This window comes from Lytechinus variegatus, chromosome 18, assembly GCF_018143015.1.
Source record: "Lytechinus variegatus isolate NC3 chromosome 18, Lvar_3.0, whole genome shotgun sequence".
In the NCBI taxonomy this organism is placed as follows: Eukaryota; Metazoa; Echinodermata; class Echinoidea; order Temnopleuroida; family Toxopneustidae; genus Lytechinus; species Lytechinus variegatus.
Genome location: NC_054757.1, coordinates 14637946 through 14652623, shown reverse-complemented (window position 1 = coordinate 14652623; position 14678 = coordinate 14637946). Strand labels below are relative to the sequence as shown.

The window sequence follows — 14678 nt, the reverse complement described above, 5'->3', positions numbered from 1 at the left end:
CAGATTTCGAGTGAATTTTAGGAGGCGGTAGAACAAGAAATATTGCGGTATTGTAGAAGTTTATTCCATAGGAAGAGCCCAGCATACTGAAAAGACCGACCCATAAGTTATGAGATTGTGTTCGAGCGAGTAAAGTTGATCTAGCAAACTTTGGTTTCCAAGAGTGATCTATGGATTAATCAAATTAAAGTTAATTGTATTGAGGGTCAGTTCTGTGTAATGAGTGAACTCTTGTGAAATGATTGTTTCCACAATTTGCTTTAATTGAACACATTTTCATATCTACGACGTTTACAACAGAAAACGGAATATACACATTGTCACAACAGTGGCGTAGCTACGGGGGGGTGGGCCTGGGGGCACTTGCCCTTCCCCATGAGATTTGGTGTGCCCCCCAGAAAAAATTGGCAGAGCAATAAAAAGAAAGAAAAAGGGAGAAAGAAGAAAAGAAAAAAGGAAAAGAAGAAGAAAGACAGAAGAAAAAAGAAGAGGAAAATAAGAGGAGGAAGACGAGTGAATAAAATAATGTGAGGGGAAGACTTGCGATTAAAAAAGAGAAATCTTTCATTTTACTACATGTATATAAAATTTTTGCTTGCGCTTCGCGCCAGAATTGCCTGTTCGATGAGATTCATATCTTGCTCAATAGGCTGATATGGAGCAAGTTTTGAAGTCAATATACAAAACATATTTTAGCTCGGACATCGAGCTCTCATTATTTTATTTTCATTTACAAAAGTGGCCTGTAAAATGTCCGTTTATGGTCTACATATCAGTATTTTAAGCTCATGCTGCGTGGTCACATTGTTTGATTTGCCAGGTTCATATTGTCTACGTGTATTCCATAATGTTTCATTAAACAAATGTATTCAGAATGCACAGATTCTAGGTCTAAATCTAAAACATGCGCGATAGCCTGCATGTTCTTTATTTAAAATGTACTTAAAATATCTAGTTTCACATCAGAATATCAATAATTGTCTGCTCACGCTTTACGATCGCATTATCAATGATACCCAATTGATTATATCCTATTTATGATTTACAAAAAATGAATAGAATCGCTTTTAGGTCTAAAATCTAATTTTTTTCCTCTCGCGCTTCGAGCTCGCATCAATTGTTTAGTTTTGTACCTATCCCATTTATTAATACAAGACTTAGAATGACCAATTTTTAGGTGGGAATGTCAAAAAAATTTGCTCGTGCTTCGCGCTCGCATTATTGAAATATATTGGCGTTTGCATCATTGGCGGCGGAAGCCCAAAATTTTAGGAGGGGACAACCAAAAATTTTTTAACAAGCAAACAAAAAAAAAAGGTTTTCAACCAAAAAATTTTAGGGACGTAGGAAAATAAATTGACAAGCAAAAAAAAAAAAAAAAAAAGGTCATCAACAACAAATTTAGGGGGGACCCCCCCCCCCCTTCCGCCGTCTATGGTTCGCATTAACCATCCAGTTACATACGAATCTTTTTCAGGATCACACATAACATTGCCCAGAAAATTATATTTTTTTGAAAAAATACATTAAAATCGCTCGCGCTTCGCGCTCGCACTTTTCATAAGGCTTATGAGATTATTTCATGTTTATGTTGTTTTATAAGAATAAAATTAAGAAGTGACTGATCGGGGGAAATATAGGTAAAGATAATTTCGGGCCCCGTCCCCTATTGGCGAAAATCGGATCCGCCCTTGTGACACATGCACACACACCGGAAAATGGCCGTGCCCCCCCCCCCTAAAAAGCAAGGACCCCCAGTGCCCCCCCCCCCGGAAAAAAATCCTTGCTACGCCACTGGTTCACAACAATATAGAATACAGCCGCAACAACCAGTACGTCTGTTAAACGCAACGCCGACTCTTTCTGTCCAACTTATTTCCGCGCAGAGAAATCTCCGAAGTTCTTCAAGCTGCTCATGGGTCAGTTGTACGGGATCATGTGACAACTGACCTCCAATAAGAACAAGCGATGCACTCTGGAATGTTGTAGGCTGGGTATGGCGAAATGTAGACATTGAATGAAGCTTGTCCGGTGAAAGGTCCTTTTCGAGAAAGTCATAGACGATGACTCCCACTTTACTTTTTCCTGAAGAAGATGAATATTTATAATGATTATCTGTAATATTTTAGGTGCTCAAAAACGGAAAATAAATACACTCGTTGAATGAGTTCCTAAAATTAAAATACTTGTCAAGCATTGAGAGAACGAAGCACTTGAACAATTTATTGATTGTCGGCGTTTTGATGAAGTTTTGTTTCTATTCTTTGTTTTATTAAACCAATCATTACATGTCGATATATTGGCCGCCAATCAAAGGGTCAATTTTCTCCCACATGGTATATTTGCTTCCAAAAATCCAACAAGTGGAATATCTCTGGTAGTTTCGCTTACATGGCGCAATTCAATTTAGCACCAGAGGAGGGTATCATTGAAGATCTCGACGGACAGTTCATCTGACAAGTCCCGTTTCATCCCATTTTTTTATCATGGTAAAAGTTTTTTCAACCGATTTAAAATCAAGAAAAGTTGTCAGACCTGACAATATTTGTCGGACGATAAAACGCTCTGCAAATAGAAGCGAGTGTGCCCCGAGAGTCCACATTAATCCTGGACCCTACTACAAAGGGTCCATGCATTAACCCTCCACCTTTCGCTTTTTGGAATCAGAATCCCATAGATCAAATTCAAAGATCAAATGAGTCACACCCCAAAATTAAGATACCTCCTATTTGCCCCCCCCCCCCCCGGCGATAATAAGCCCAGTACAATCTACTTCAACAAGTATGCAAGTTCCCCTTGAATTAAAAACCGGATAGATGCCTCTAGCCTAGTTCAGACGAGGGCTGTTTTTTGTCGGAGTTAGGTCGAAAGAAGGGTTAGAGATGTTGGCGTTTTGTCCGTCTGGAAAGAGGTCGTAGTAAGTTCCTCCGACCAAGACACTCCTGATTTATCCAGGAGTATCTCGCTACCACGACTAGCTGACACGCGTAGTAGCTGAACTATATGTGACCTCACGGCCTCGCGTTAAACTTCCGGGTCAAATTGCCAACAGTTGGCAACATCGACACTGTAAAAAATGAAGTGCTAATTTAGCACTTACAGTGCTCGTATAGTGACTGCACTACGAGTGCTGATTCTCTAGTTTATACTTGAACTATAAAATCAGCACTCGTAGTGCAGTCACTATGCAAGCACTGGAAGTGCTACATGTAAATTAGCACTTCATTTTTTACAGTGTATATAGATTTCCCGCGGAACAATCGTGTAAGGTCGTAGTACACACTGCTACTACTTCCTGAAGTTACTTCGACCCTCCTTAATGCCCCTGTGAAGGTCGTTGTAAATAAGTCAGCGTTTCACTCGTGACCGGTCTTGTGGACAATGGGTCGTAATTAGATAAAAAATCTTTGGAATTTTTATTGCTATGTAATAAAATTTTACAACCACTTCATCGGATCCCACGTCTGAACCCCGGGGGGGGGGGCACTCGACCAATATAGTGGTAGGGATGTGCCGCGGGTGAGACAAAAAACGGGGGCCTTGGAGCGGGCTTATTGATAAAAGGAGAGTCCTCGGAACGGGCTTCTGAACTACAATTTTGTGAAAACGGGGGTCCTTGGAACGGATCGCCAGCGTGTGAGTACATGCGTATGCACCCCTATGGAACGGGCTTGCGTGCATGATGCAGCTAGCGCGGCCTCTGCCGGGTGCGCTCGGGCAGAGACGATGGTCGGACAGCGCTCGGCGGCCGCTTTTCCCCAAAATTGCAGCAGATCAATGCAACTGGAACGGCGTAACGAAAAATATGCGAAGCTTTGGAGCGGATTTCTTTCTTCTTTTTTTCTCGATAAGAACAAAATGCTATGCCTTGGAGCGGCTTTCTTTGTTTTTTTTCTCAATAAGAAAAAATGCTATGCCTTGGAACGGAAATTTGGGTGTGAAAATGGGGGTCCCCTCCGCGGCACATACCCACTATGCATTATATACTGAGTGCCCCCCCCCCGGGTCTGAACATGATTTCTAAACACTAGCGTACCTACGGGGGCAGAGGGGGCAGTCTGCCCCCAGCCTGTCGAGTCACAAGCCATACAAAAGACATATCCCTGCCCCTTCTGACAAGCTTGAATACCCATTCCCCCCCCCCCCCCCCGACGAGTTTGAAGACCTAATTTTTTTTGCCTGTCAAATTATTTTCGGGTAGGATTGAATAGCTTTAAGATTGAATACCTTTTTTTTCTTCTTTTTTTTGCTTGTCAAATTTTCGCAAATTTTACGACCGGTTTTGCCCCCCCCCCCGTGGAACATCCCAGGTATGCCACTGCTTCTAGACAAAATTACGTACCCAAATGTTTCATGGCCCTGTGAAGGAACCTATCATAAAGTGCACCTGTGACATCAGTTATTGAGAATCTTCTGTTTTCTATGGAGTGACAGAGTAGAAGGACATCGACCCTCCTCAAGTCAAACTCGTCCATTTCATTGATATTGTACGGCAGTGATTCGAAGTTCACACTTTCCACGACATCCGTCATATTTTGTTCGATGTAATGAATAAGACCTGATACTTTTGAGTTTGCTTGCGAAAAGCCATGACAACATATGGTGACCTTCACCTTCCTTTTTACAGAGACAATGCGAATTGAATCAGGTTTCTCTTGGGAGAACTGAAATAGAATAAAAGAGGTAATTCCATCAAATTCAGAGCCAAATAATTTTCTAGGGTAGCTCTATTTGAACCTCCTCTCTTTATTTATCATGACTACATCAGATTCCTATTTGCTGCCAAAAAGAGAAAAAATACTGATTTTTATCATTACTACATAGGCATATATAATTTCATTACGAAGAATGAATTCGATTGGATTGGAATTTGGAAATTGGATGGCAAACACTGCCTATTGGCCGATGCTAATCTCCTTAAAGCATGAGGAAGGTAGTTCCAAAACGTAATATCTGGTAAAAGAGCAAAAAAATTCAACACATAAAATTATTGTATGTGTTAATGAAAACAATTTAGCATGAGGGTTTCCCGTCGTACCTCATAGTACTGTTTTTAAAATGAAATTCAACCTGAAAGAAATCATTTCTTTTAATTAAAGCGCATTAAAAACACATTTTTTCGCCATTTGGGCGGCTTTTTTTTCAAATTCGCCAAGTTTAGTCATTAATGCATGCTATCTTAGTTGATTGTAACTTATGAGCCAAATGAAAATGGAAATAAAATATATTTTCTGAAAAAGCAATCAAAACTCATGTCAGGTTTTGCTATTCATTGAATATCACTAAAATATAGCTTAATAAAAGGAAATGTAAGCTTTACACATTAGCGTACTGTGTGCAGAGCAAGGGAAAAAATCAAACAGAGTAAGGAGGATATAAAATTATACCTACTTGTACGGAGGAAGAAGCCATGTCTCCTGCATCCTTTTGACAAAGTCATCTCCTCAGAATGGAAAGGCTGAGCTTATCAAGTCTTCAACCTCGATCAGGATCACATGATCGCAGATGATAAGACACAAACAAATGAAAAGCCAGCATGCACACATTACTCATGTTACTTGTCTTTTCGACTGCGTCCGTCGAACGTCCATTGCAGGTCTCAGGCCAAAGGCCGAGAGTGGAGGAAGGAATCAGTTTACGGTGCGGAAGAGTTGATGACTACATTAAATTCGAGAAAATAAATATGGAAGCAGCAACAGAATGTGCATGGAAAAACTGAAAATGTGTAAAACTTACTCACGTGATAAGTTAAAGAAAAAAAAAGAAAATTTTCTAAGCAACCCAAGGGATGCGGTTATTTCTCTTTGACCCTGGTCAATGCTGCTACGTACAGTTTTCCCCTCTCAGGGGGTGTTGCAAGGAAATACATTGCAATCAATCGCAAATATTATGTTGCAATTCCGAGCAACAAGCTACACTTCTGTAATGAATCTAGGCACTAAGACCCCAGCTAATAATGATTTCCCCTGTTTTTTTTTTGTGCTGACTTTTTATCCCATAAATCTAATACCATGTGGCCTCTTTTGTCATTTGGCGATATAGATCACGTAGATGGGATAAATGGGATCTTAAGAGAATATGATGAACTTGTGAAGCTACAATTACATAAATCAACAGAAAAATAACTTTACCATATTGGATCAATGACCGACTTTAAGATTGGAATTTTAGAAGCATAATTCATCAGAAGTAAAAAAAAAAGTATATGAAACTTCAAACCGAGTTTACTTACACTCTAAAAAATGAAGTGCTAATTTAGCTCTTAAAGAGCGTGTATAGTGACTGCACTTCGGAGTGCTGATTTGTCTAGTTCAAATTTGAACTAGACAAATCAGCACTTCAAAGTGCAGTCATAGTCCGGCAGCCCAGGAGGTTTATTCAACCGAAAGCCGGACAAGCAAATGACCCCACAGCTGGATGGCATGGACCTTGAAGTTTACAAAAATGCATTGCTGCCGGGTTCTATGCGTGGTCTTCCCTCCGAAATGACGTAATATATGACGTCACTACAAAATGGCCCTATTTTACCATTTTGCAGACATTGTACACATAGCATGAAGTCAAGGGAGAATATCTCAGCCAAATCATGTTTGTTTTGTATGAAACTTTCACAATATATTGTTCAAGTAGTGCACAAGAGATATGCAAAATTTCACGAACAGAAATTATTGTTTACATATGCAAATTACGTAATGAAATATGCATATCATTAGTTTTGGAGATTTCTTGCATTAAAAATTGTCGAAAATCGATTCAGAAATTTATTTTCTTTTATAGTGTACTTTATTTGATATTTTTCCTCTCAAGCATAATATCATTGTCTTTATCTATATCTCTACTTTAAGAAAATATATGTCAGTAATTGGAAATAACATTATAGACTGTGATTTCAGCCCCCTTTTCAATATGGTGCGCACATAGAAATCGTGCATTTTTGGCCTATTTTCACCATATAGCTGAGGTGTGCGAACGATATGCCTACTTTATTGATGTTTCCTGCATTTTGCATGATATTAAATCTTCCAAACAACATATTTTCCTCTTCATTATGTCTCTGGTGATAAATCAATGATTTCAGCAAAAAATTAATTGCCCACTGGGCAGTCTATAGGCTACGTTTTCAACCTAGTTTTCAACAACGAACCTATACCATGTATGACTGCATCGTTGTAGTCGTGTCGGATAAGAGGTTCCTGTGTACCATCAAAATATTTTTCACTCAACGTTTTGGTATTTGTCTAAAGTGTCTCGTTAATGAATCTTGATGTTCCCTTCCCAAAATCGTGTCCAACGGGGTTCAAAATTGATATCTTTGGCGGCCCTCTTGGACTTTTCTATAATGAAAATCAATTATTTTCATATTTTATTGCACAGAGTCTGACGATGGGAAATTTTAAATCAATACGCATTTCACTAGGATTTGGATAGTAGAAATCGGTTGAAATTGTTTTCTGAATAGTCCGGTTAATATATTAATTAATTAATTAATGCTGGTACAGCAAAGCCAACCCCTCTGAAGACTGCTGAAGTTACCCGATAATTATACGTATTTTGCCCATTAATGGGAAAATATGCTATTTTCGAGCCCCCAATGGGGCAAAAAGTGCTTCTGCTATGTAGTAAAACCACGTTTATTATTTTCAAACTATATGGGGACGAAAGAGTAGAGCTTCTTTTATCTGCTACATATAAATAGGTGTTGGCATATTGGAACATACCCCCTTAGGGGGTTTCCGAAATCACTTACCCTTTTTCCATATTTTACCTATTTATGGGAAAATATGCTATTTTCGAGCCCCCATGAGGCAAAAGTGTTTCTGCTATGTAGTAAGGCCACCTTTATTACTTTTAAACTATATGGAGACGAAAGAGTAGACTTTCCTCTATCTGCTACATATAAAGAAGTGCTGGTACAGTAAAGCCTACCACCTTCGGGAACTGCCAAAGTTACCCGCCCCTTTTACGTAATTTGCAAATTCATGGGAAAATGTGTTATTTTGGAGCCCCCATTGAGGCAAAAGGTGTTTCTGTTATGAAGTAAAATCACTCTTATTGCTTTTATTTATATGGAGACAAAAGAGTAGACTTTCTTCTATCTGCTACATATAAAGAGGTGTTGGCATATTGGAACATAACCCCCTTAGGGGGTCACCAAAATCACCTACCCTATTTCATATTTTAATTATTTATGGGAAAATATGCTATTTTCGAGCCCCCATTGAGGCAAAAGGTGTTTCTGCTATGTAGTAAAACAACTCTTATTGCTTTTAAACTATATGGAGACAAAAGAGTAGAGTTTCCTCTATCTGCTACATATAAAGAGGTGTTGGCATATTGGAACGTACCCCCCTTGGGGGTCACCAAAATCACCTACCCTATTTCATATTTTAATTATTTATGGGAAAATATGCTATTTTCGAGCCCCCATTGAGGCAAAAGGTGTTTCTGCTATGTAGTAAAACCACTCTTATTGCTTTTAAACTATATGGAGACAAAAGAGTAGACTTTCCTCTATCTGCTACATATAAAGAAGTGCTGGTACAGTAAAGCCTACCACCTTTGGGAACTGCCAAAGTTACCCGCCCCTTTTACGTAATTTGCAAATTCATGGGAAAATGTGCTATTTTCGAGCCCCCATTGGGGCAAAAGGTGCTTCTGCTATGTAGTAAAACCACTTTTATTATTTTCAAACTATATGGGGACGAAAGAGTAGAGCTTTTTTTTTCTGCTACATATAAATAGGTGTTGGCATATTGGAACATACCCCCTTAGGGGGTCTCCGAAATCACTTACCCTTTTTCCATATTTTACCTATTTATGGGAAAATATGCTATTTTCGAGCCCCCATTGAGGCAAAAGTGTTTCTGCTATGTAGTAAGGCCACCTTTATTATTTTTAAACTATATGGAGACGAAAGAGTAGACTTTCCTCTATCTGCTACATATAAAGAAGTGCTGGTACAGTAAAGCCTACCCCCTTTGGGAACTGCCAAAGTTACCCGCCCCTTTTACGTCATTTGCAAAATCATGGGAAAATGTGCTATTTTCGAGCCCCCATTGAGGCAAAAGGTGTTTCTGCTATGTAGTAAAACCACTCTTATTGCTTTTAAACTATATGGAGACAAAAGAGTAGAGTTTCCTCTATCTGCTACATATAAAGAGGTGTTGGCATATTGGAACGTACCCCCCTTGGGGGTCACCAAAATCACCTACCCTATTTCATATTTTAATTATTTATGGGAAAATATGCTATTTTCGAGCCCCCATTGAGGCAAAAGGTGTTTCTGCTATGTAGTAAAACCACTCTTACTGCTTTTAAACTATATGGAGACAAAAGAGTAGACTTTCCTCTATCTGCTACATATAAAGAGGTGTTGGCATATTGGAACATACCCCCCTTAGGGGGTCACCAAAATCACCTACCCTATTTCATATTTTAACTATTTATGGGAAAATATGCTATTTTCGAGCCCCCATTGAGGCAAAAGGTGTTTCTGCTATGTAGTAAAACTACTCTTATTGCTTTTAAACTATATGGAGACAAAAGAGTAGAGTTTCCTCTATCTGCTACATATAAAGAGGTGTTGGCATATTGGAACGTACCCCCCTTAGGGGGTCACCAAAATCACCTACCCTATTTCATACTTTAATTATTTATGGGAAAATATGCTATTTTCGAGCCCCCATTGAGGCAAAAGGTGTTTCTGCTATGTAGTAAAACAACTCTTATTGCTTTTAAACTATATGGAGACAAAAGAGTAGACTTTCCTCTATCTGCTACATATAAAGAGGTGTTGGCATATTGGAACATACCCCCCTTGGGGGGTCACCAAAATCACCTACCCTATTTCATATTTTAATTATTTATGGGAAAATATGCTATTTTCGAGCCCCCATTGAGGCAAAAGGTGTTTCTGCTATGTAGTAAAACAACTCTTATTGCTTTTAAACTATATGGAGACAAAAGAGTAGACTTTCCTCTATCTGCTACATATAAAGAGGTGTTGGCATATTGGAACATACCCCCCTTGGGGGGTCACCAAAATCACCTACCCTATTTCATAATTTAACTATTTTGGGGGGAAATATGCTATTGTTGTGTTGGGATCGTTTATATCTTAGTTGGGAGCATCAATAACCACGCAGGAACGTTCGATGTACATTTCAATCAAGAAACTTTATTAATCGTCAATCTTCAGCAATATTACATGTAGAGTTGAAAAGCATATCACAACGTACGACGATGTAGATCTTAACTCTGTGATGATCTTAACTTATCTCCTCTCAACCCTTGGGTGTACACTCAAAAGCTTCTACACAAATTATAATCCAAGGGTTTGGATATAGGACTAAAGGGGGTTTAATTATTGGGAAGGGGAAGGCAGTTCTTTGTTCTCTGATTGGAGTTTGTTTGACTATGAACAATAAGGGTTTTAATGGCTTGGATTAAATTAATGATAAGGGTACTGAGAAGGGGGTTGAAAAGGATGGTTCTGAGAAGGGGGCATATACATTATGAAGTCTAGACTGTGTATATGTAGTGATTTATACAATCACTACATTACATCCCCTTTCTTTGGAAAATTGAGGCTCCCCTCCTTGTGGAAAAAAAAATTATCAAAGAAAGCAAATTCAGAGGAATAGATACCATGGGGTCAATGAACTATATACATTATAAAGTCAATACAAAGAAATAGAAATGTAAATATATACAACATAGAGTAAATACAGAAAAATAGAAAAGAAAACGATAAGTGAAACATTGACCATTGTTCCGTGTTCTCTTACGCTCATTCTCTCTCCCAAACGAATACTTCAAACCTATATACATATTTACAGTAAATTCATAGTAAATAATTAGCATAAATCTTTCCATTATTGTGGTAATGATAAACTGAGACATAATGCTAACCTTACTCAAAAATTCACAACATTAATTTCATTTTTCAGAAACCAGTGCAGATTTAAGCACTTAAACTAAACAAAATTAATAATCATAAATTGTGCAGACTTATGCACTTAAAAGACAAAGTATAATGCAGAGAAAAAGAAAAACTAGAATGACAATCAATAACAATAATGTAGTATGTTTCAAATATTCTTATTACTAGCCAAGGAAATTCAGCAATGGATAACAAATGCTTTTATAATGTAAGTGAAACAAATCTGGTACAGTTGTAGGTTTAAGTTATGTAGATAACAATGTCCTGTATATGTAATAATTTACAATCAATATATAAGCCAAGTTTGCTAGTGTGTCTCTCTTCACACCGCTATCGACCATGAATTAATAAATTCCCATCATACTCTGATGATAAACAAAACCAAAGATACAAATGTGATATTCCAACATGATTAACATGATTATATATAAGAAAAACAGGTGCGCTCTAGGTATTGAGAGTGTGTCTATGTCCAAATAGGCCATATTATACTTCATACGAAGCATCAACATAGAAACCTGAGTCACTAACAACCTAACCTGTCAAATATCTCTTTTTACAATCATATTTAATGAAAAAAAAATTTAACAAGTAATTCAAACTTGTTCAGTATCACTAACAAGAGTATGTTTAAACCTTGTTATGTCATTAAAATGATGATCTATGATATATAACTTTGTTCATGAACAAATTGCATTCTAACACGTGTTCAATTCAACACAACAACAAACATACCGTCATCAAGATTTTGACTACAAATTGCTTGCAGGTCTTATTCAAACCATTGTGACTTAAAACATTATCTAGGAAGTAAACTCTTCCAGGAATAACAAAGGTACAATATATCTATAAAATTACAATAGGGTATACACTATTATAAAGAGATTAAAGCTTACGCATACAAAGACTTGTAAAATCTTGCTGGGGACCCTGTTATTGGTATTTGTCTATTAGTCAATATGTCATTAATTAAATCATCCATGCCCTTATACAAATCGACATTCCACCAAAATCTTACTTGTTTGGTGGCGTTATTAAAGCTTTGGTCGAATGAGGTCAGTAATTGTAAATGTCCATTCTTAAAACGTCCTCTATGTAGAGTCATGTTCTTATCAATGGGGGCATTTACAAGCATTTCAAACTGTTTTTCCAGGTCGGTCTTTGTCAAAGGTCTGGGGGCGACAATACCATTGTTGCCGCTAATGCATGCAAGTAATCTGAATCATGGATTGGGTCTGATAATTGGGTACACATAATTTGCTCAGCATTGAACTCTGGAAGTTTCTCATCATTCTCATTGATGAAGTTCACTGATGGTTTTTCAGTGTTTTGTTTCCCTTGTTCTTGAGCAGTTGTGTTCTTCCCTAAAGCTTCCTTCAGCTTTTGTATGTGTGTAATATGTTTCCTCTCATCAGATGCTTTCATGAAGCAAGGTTTTAATCTATTGAAATTAAACACATCTCGCAAGACTTCTCTTTTTAATGTAGCCAAAATGTAATGTGTTCGATCTAACACATCATGAACAACTAATGGCCCAACCCATTCAGCTGCAATCTTTTTAGAGTTTGCAGTCAATGAAGATGAGGTAGGCTTATACAAATAGACTAATTGTCCTCTGGAGTAAATGGGTGATTTTCCCAGTTTGTTTCCAATTTCTGCATTTTGTTTATCTTGCTGCTTTCTCTGTAAAGAGAGCATTGTCTTCGAGATATGGTCAAATTTCTTTCTCAAATGGTCAACATATTCACTGTATGACCGTGATAGACCAGACATAGGATTGAAAGACAAAGCAGTTAGATTTGGGGGCTCCCTACCAAAAACAAGCTGATATGGGCTGTGGTCACCGAGGTGTGGGGAAGAAAGTGAATTGTAGGCATATGATGTAGTAGAAATGTATCGAACCCAATCGGTGCCAAACTGATTTAAGTTGACCTTGAGGAAATTCGAAAGGGTGCGAATGTGCCGTTCTACATGCAAACTCCCGTGATTCTCTACACTAATGACCTTCTGGTCAATATTCAAAGCTGAACACAAAGTCGTCAGTAGTTTGCTAGTCAGTGAGGATGCTGCGTCAGTCACTAGACATGATGGTGGTCCAAAAATGCAAACCACTTTCTGGATCAATGCCTCACATATCGTCTCTGCGTCAAGAGATTTCAGAGGCGCACAGATGACAAAGCGAGATATTTCATCGCATATCACCATCAGATGTCTAAATCCAGTCCCAGAAGTCGGCATAGTCTTAAAGTCGAGACTAATGCGGTCAAATGGTCTGTACGAGTCTGGTACCCTTGCATAAAATGGTCTAGTTTTATCAGGCTTGCCGCGGAATTGTTGGCAACGTAGGCATGCCTTAACGTAGTTATTGATTCGTTCGAACATATTTGGCATAAAGAAGTTGCGTCTTATTGTCAAGTATGTACGTTGGGTCCCTTGGTGATTACTTAGTAGGTTGTCATGGTATTGAGATATAATAGTGTCAGTCAAAGTCTCAGGTATTGCAAGTTGCAGTCTAAAGTCCTCATCCTTAACAAAGAATAACCTAAAAAAAAAACACCATCACAAAGGATATATTCTTCTGCCTTTAATTTTATAGCCTTTGCTGCCTTCTTGTCATTAGGCAGAATATCATGGGCTAAGAAATCATATACAGGCTTGAAGAATGGTGATGACTGCTGTTCTGTTTTAAGTTCTCTCAAGTCAATGGGAAGGTTGTAATCTCTGATTATCTTTCGTTTTATGATGTCAGTAATCCTATCTAGCTCCTGTTGTTTAGGAATATGTCCAGCTATTATGTTTTCTACCTTTGTGGTCAGTGGCTTAGGTGGGGTGTAAAGATTAGGAGGTACATCTCTGTAGTGGTCGTTATTGTCTTTCTTAGTCTCATTATGCCTGTCAACTAGTCTAGGCTCATGTGTAGTGTTGGAAAAGGGGGGAATTTGTCTAGAATGTGAACTTGCACTGTCTAGGCCATCAAATATTGGCGCCTGTCTGGTGGATGTGGTAGGTGCTGGCCTGTGATTGGTTAGTCGTTGGGGTTGACTGATAGGTCTGTTAGGAGGTGTTGGGTTATCTGGTGTTGTGGGCGGACCCACGCTTGTGTCTGTGTTAATGGGGTTCTGAGATTTGTTAGGGAAAATCTCAGGAATATCTATCCCCATTTTCTTAGCATAAGCTCGCGTTACCCTCCTATCACAAGATTGAACAGGGTGGAGAGTGTCCACCTGAACTAAATCACTCTCATCAAACAGGCAGTAAGAAATGGGGACGACCCTGTCAATCTCATCATGGTCCCCACAAGGGGCCCGAGAAAGAAAATCTGCCAAAACAATGTCAGTTCCCTTTTTGTATCCAATTTGAAAGGAGTATTCTGATAATTTCATAATCAACTTCTGCAACCGTGTTGTGCACGGTGCTTCTTTTGATTTCAAAATCTGAACAATTGAGCTGTGATCGACAAAAGCATTAAATTCACATCCCTTAAGCAAATGCTTAAAGGCAGAAATATTGATCAACAACCCAAATAACTCTAGCTCTGTCACACTATACCTTTCACATGCGCTTGGTAGTACTTTTGAGTAATAACCAATGATTCGTTCCTTACCATTGATAAGTTGAGTTAAGTACGAGCCAGTAGTAGTCCGAGAAGTGTCACTGTATAAGGAGAATCGTCCTGTACTTTGGGGCATATGTAAGATAGGGGGGTTGGTCATTAGCTCTTTTACTTTATTGAAGG

At 38.4% G+C, this 14678-nt stretch overlaps 1 protein-coding gene across 1 annotated transcript; it reads right to left on the bottom strand.

The window, feature by feature from the left end:
• Positions 1-1786: 1786 nt before the first annotated feature.
• Positions 1787-6164, bottom strand: LOC121432198. Its single transcript, XM_041630053.1, has 3 exons — positions 5392-6164; positions 4343-4664; positions 1787-2085 (listed from the first exon to the last, which is right to left on the bottom strand). Exons 1-3 carry the CDS (start codon positions 5410-5412, stop codon positions 1787-1789), a joined length of 642 nt encoding a protein of 213 aa, XP_041485987.1. The 5' UTR covers positions 5413-6164.
• Positions 6165-14678: the final 8514 nt, after the last annotated feature.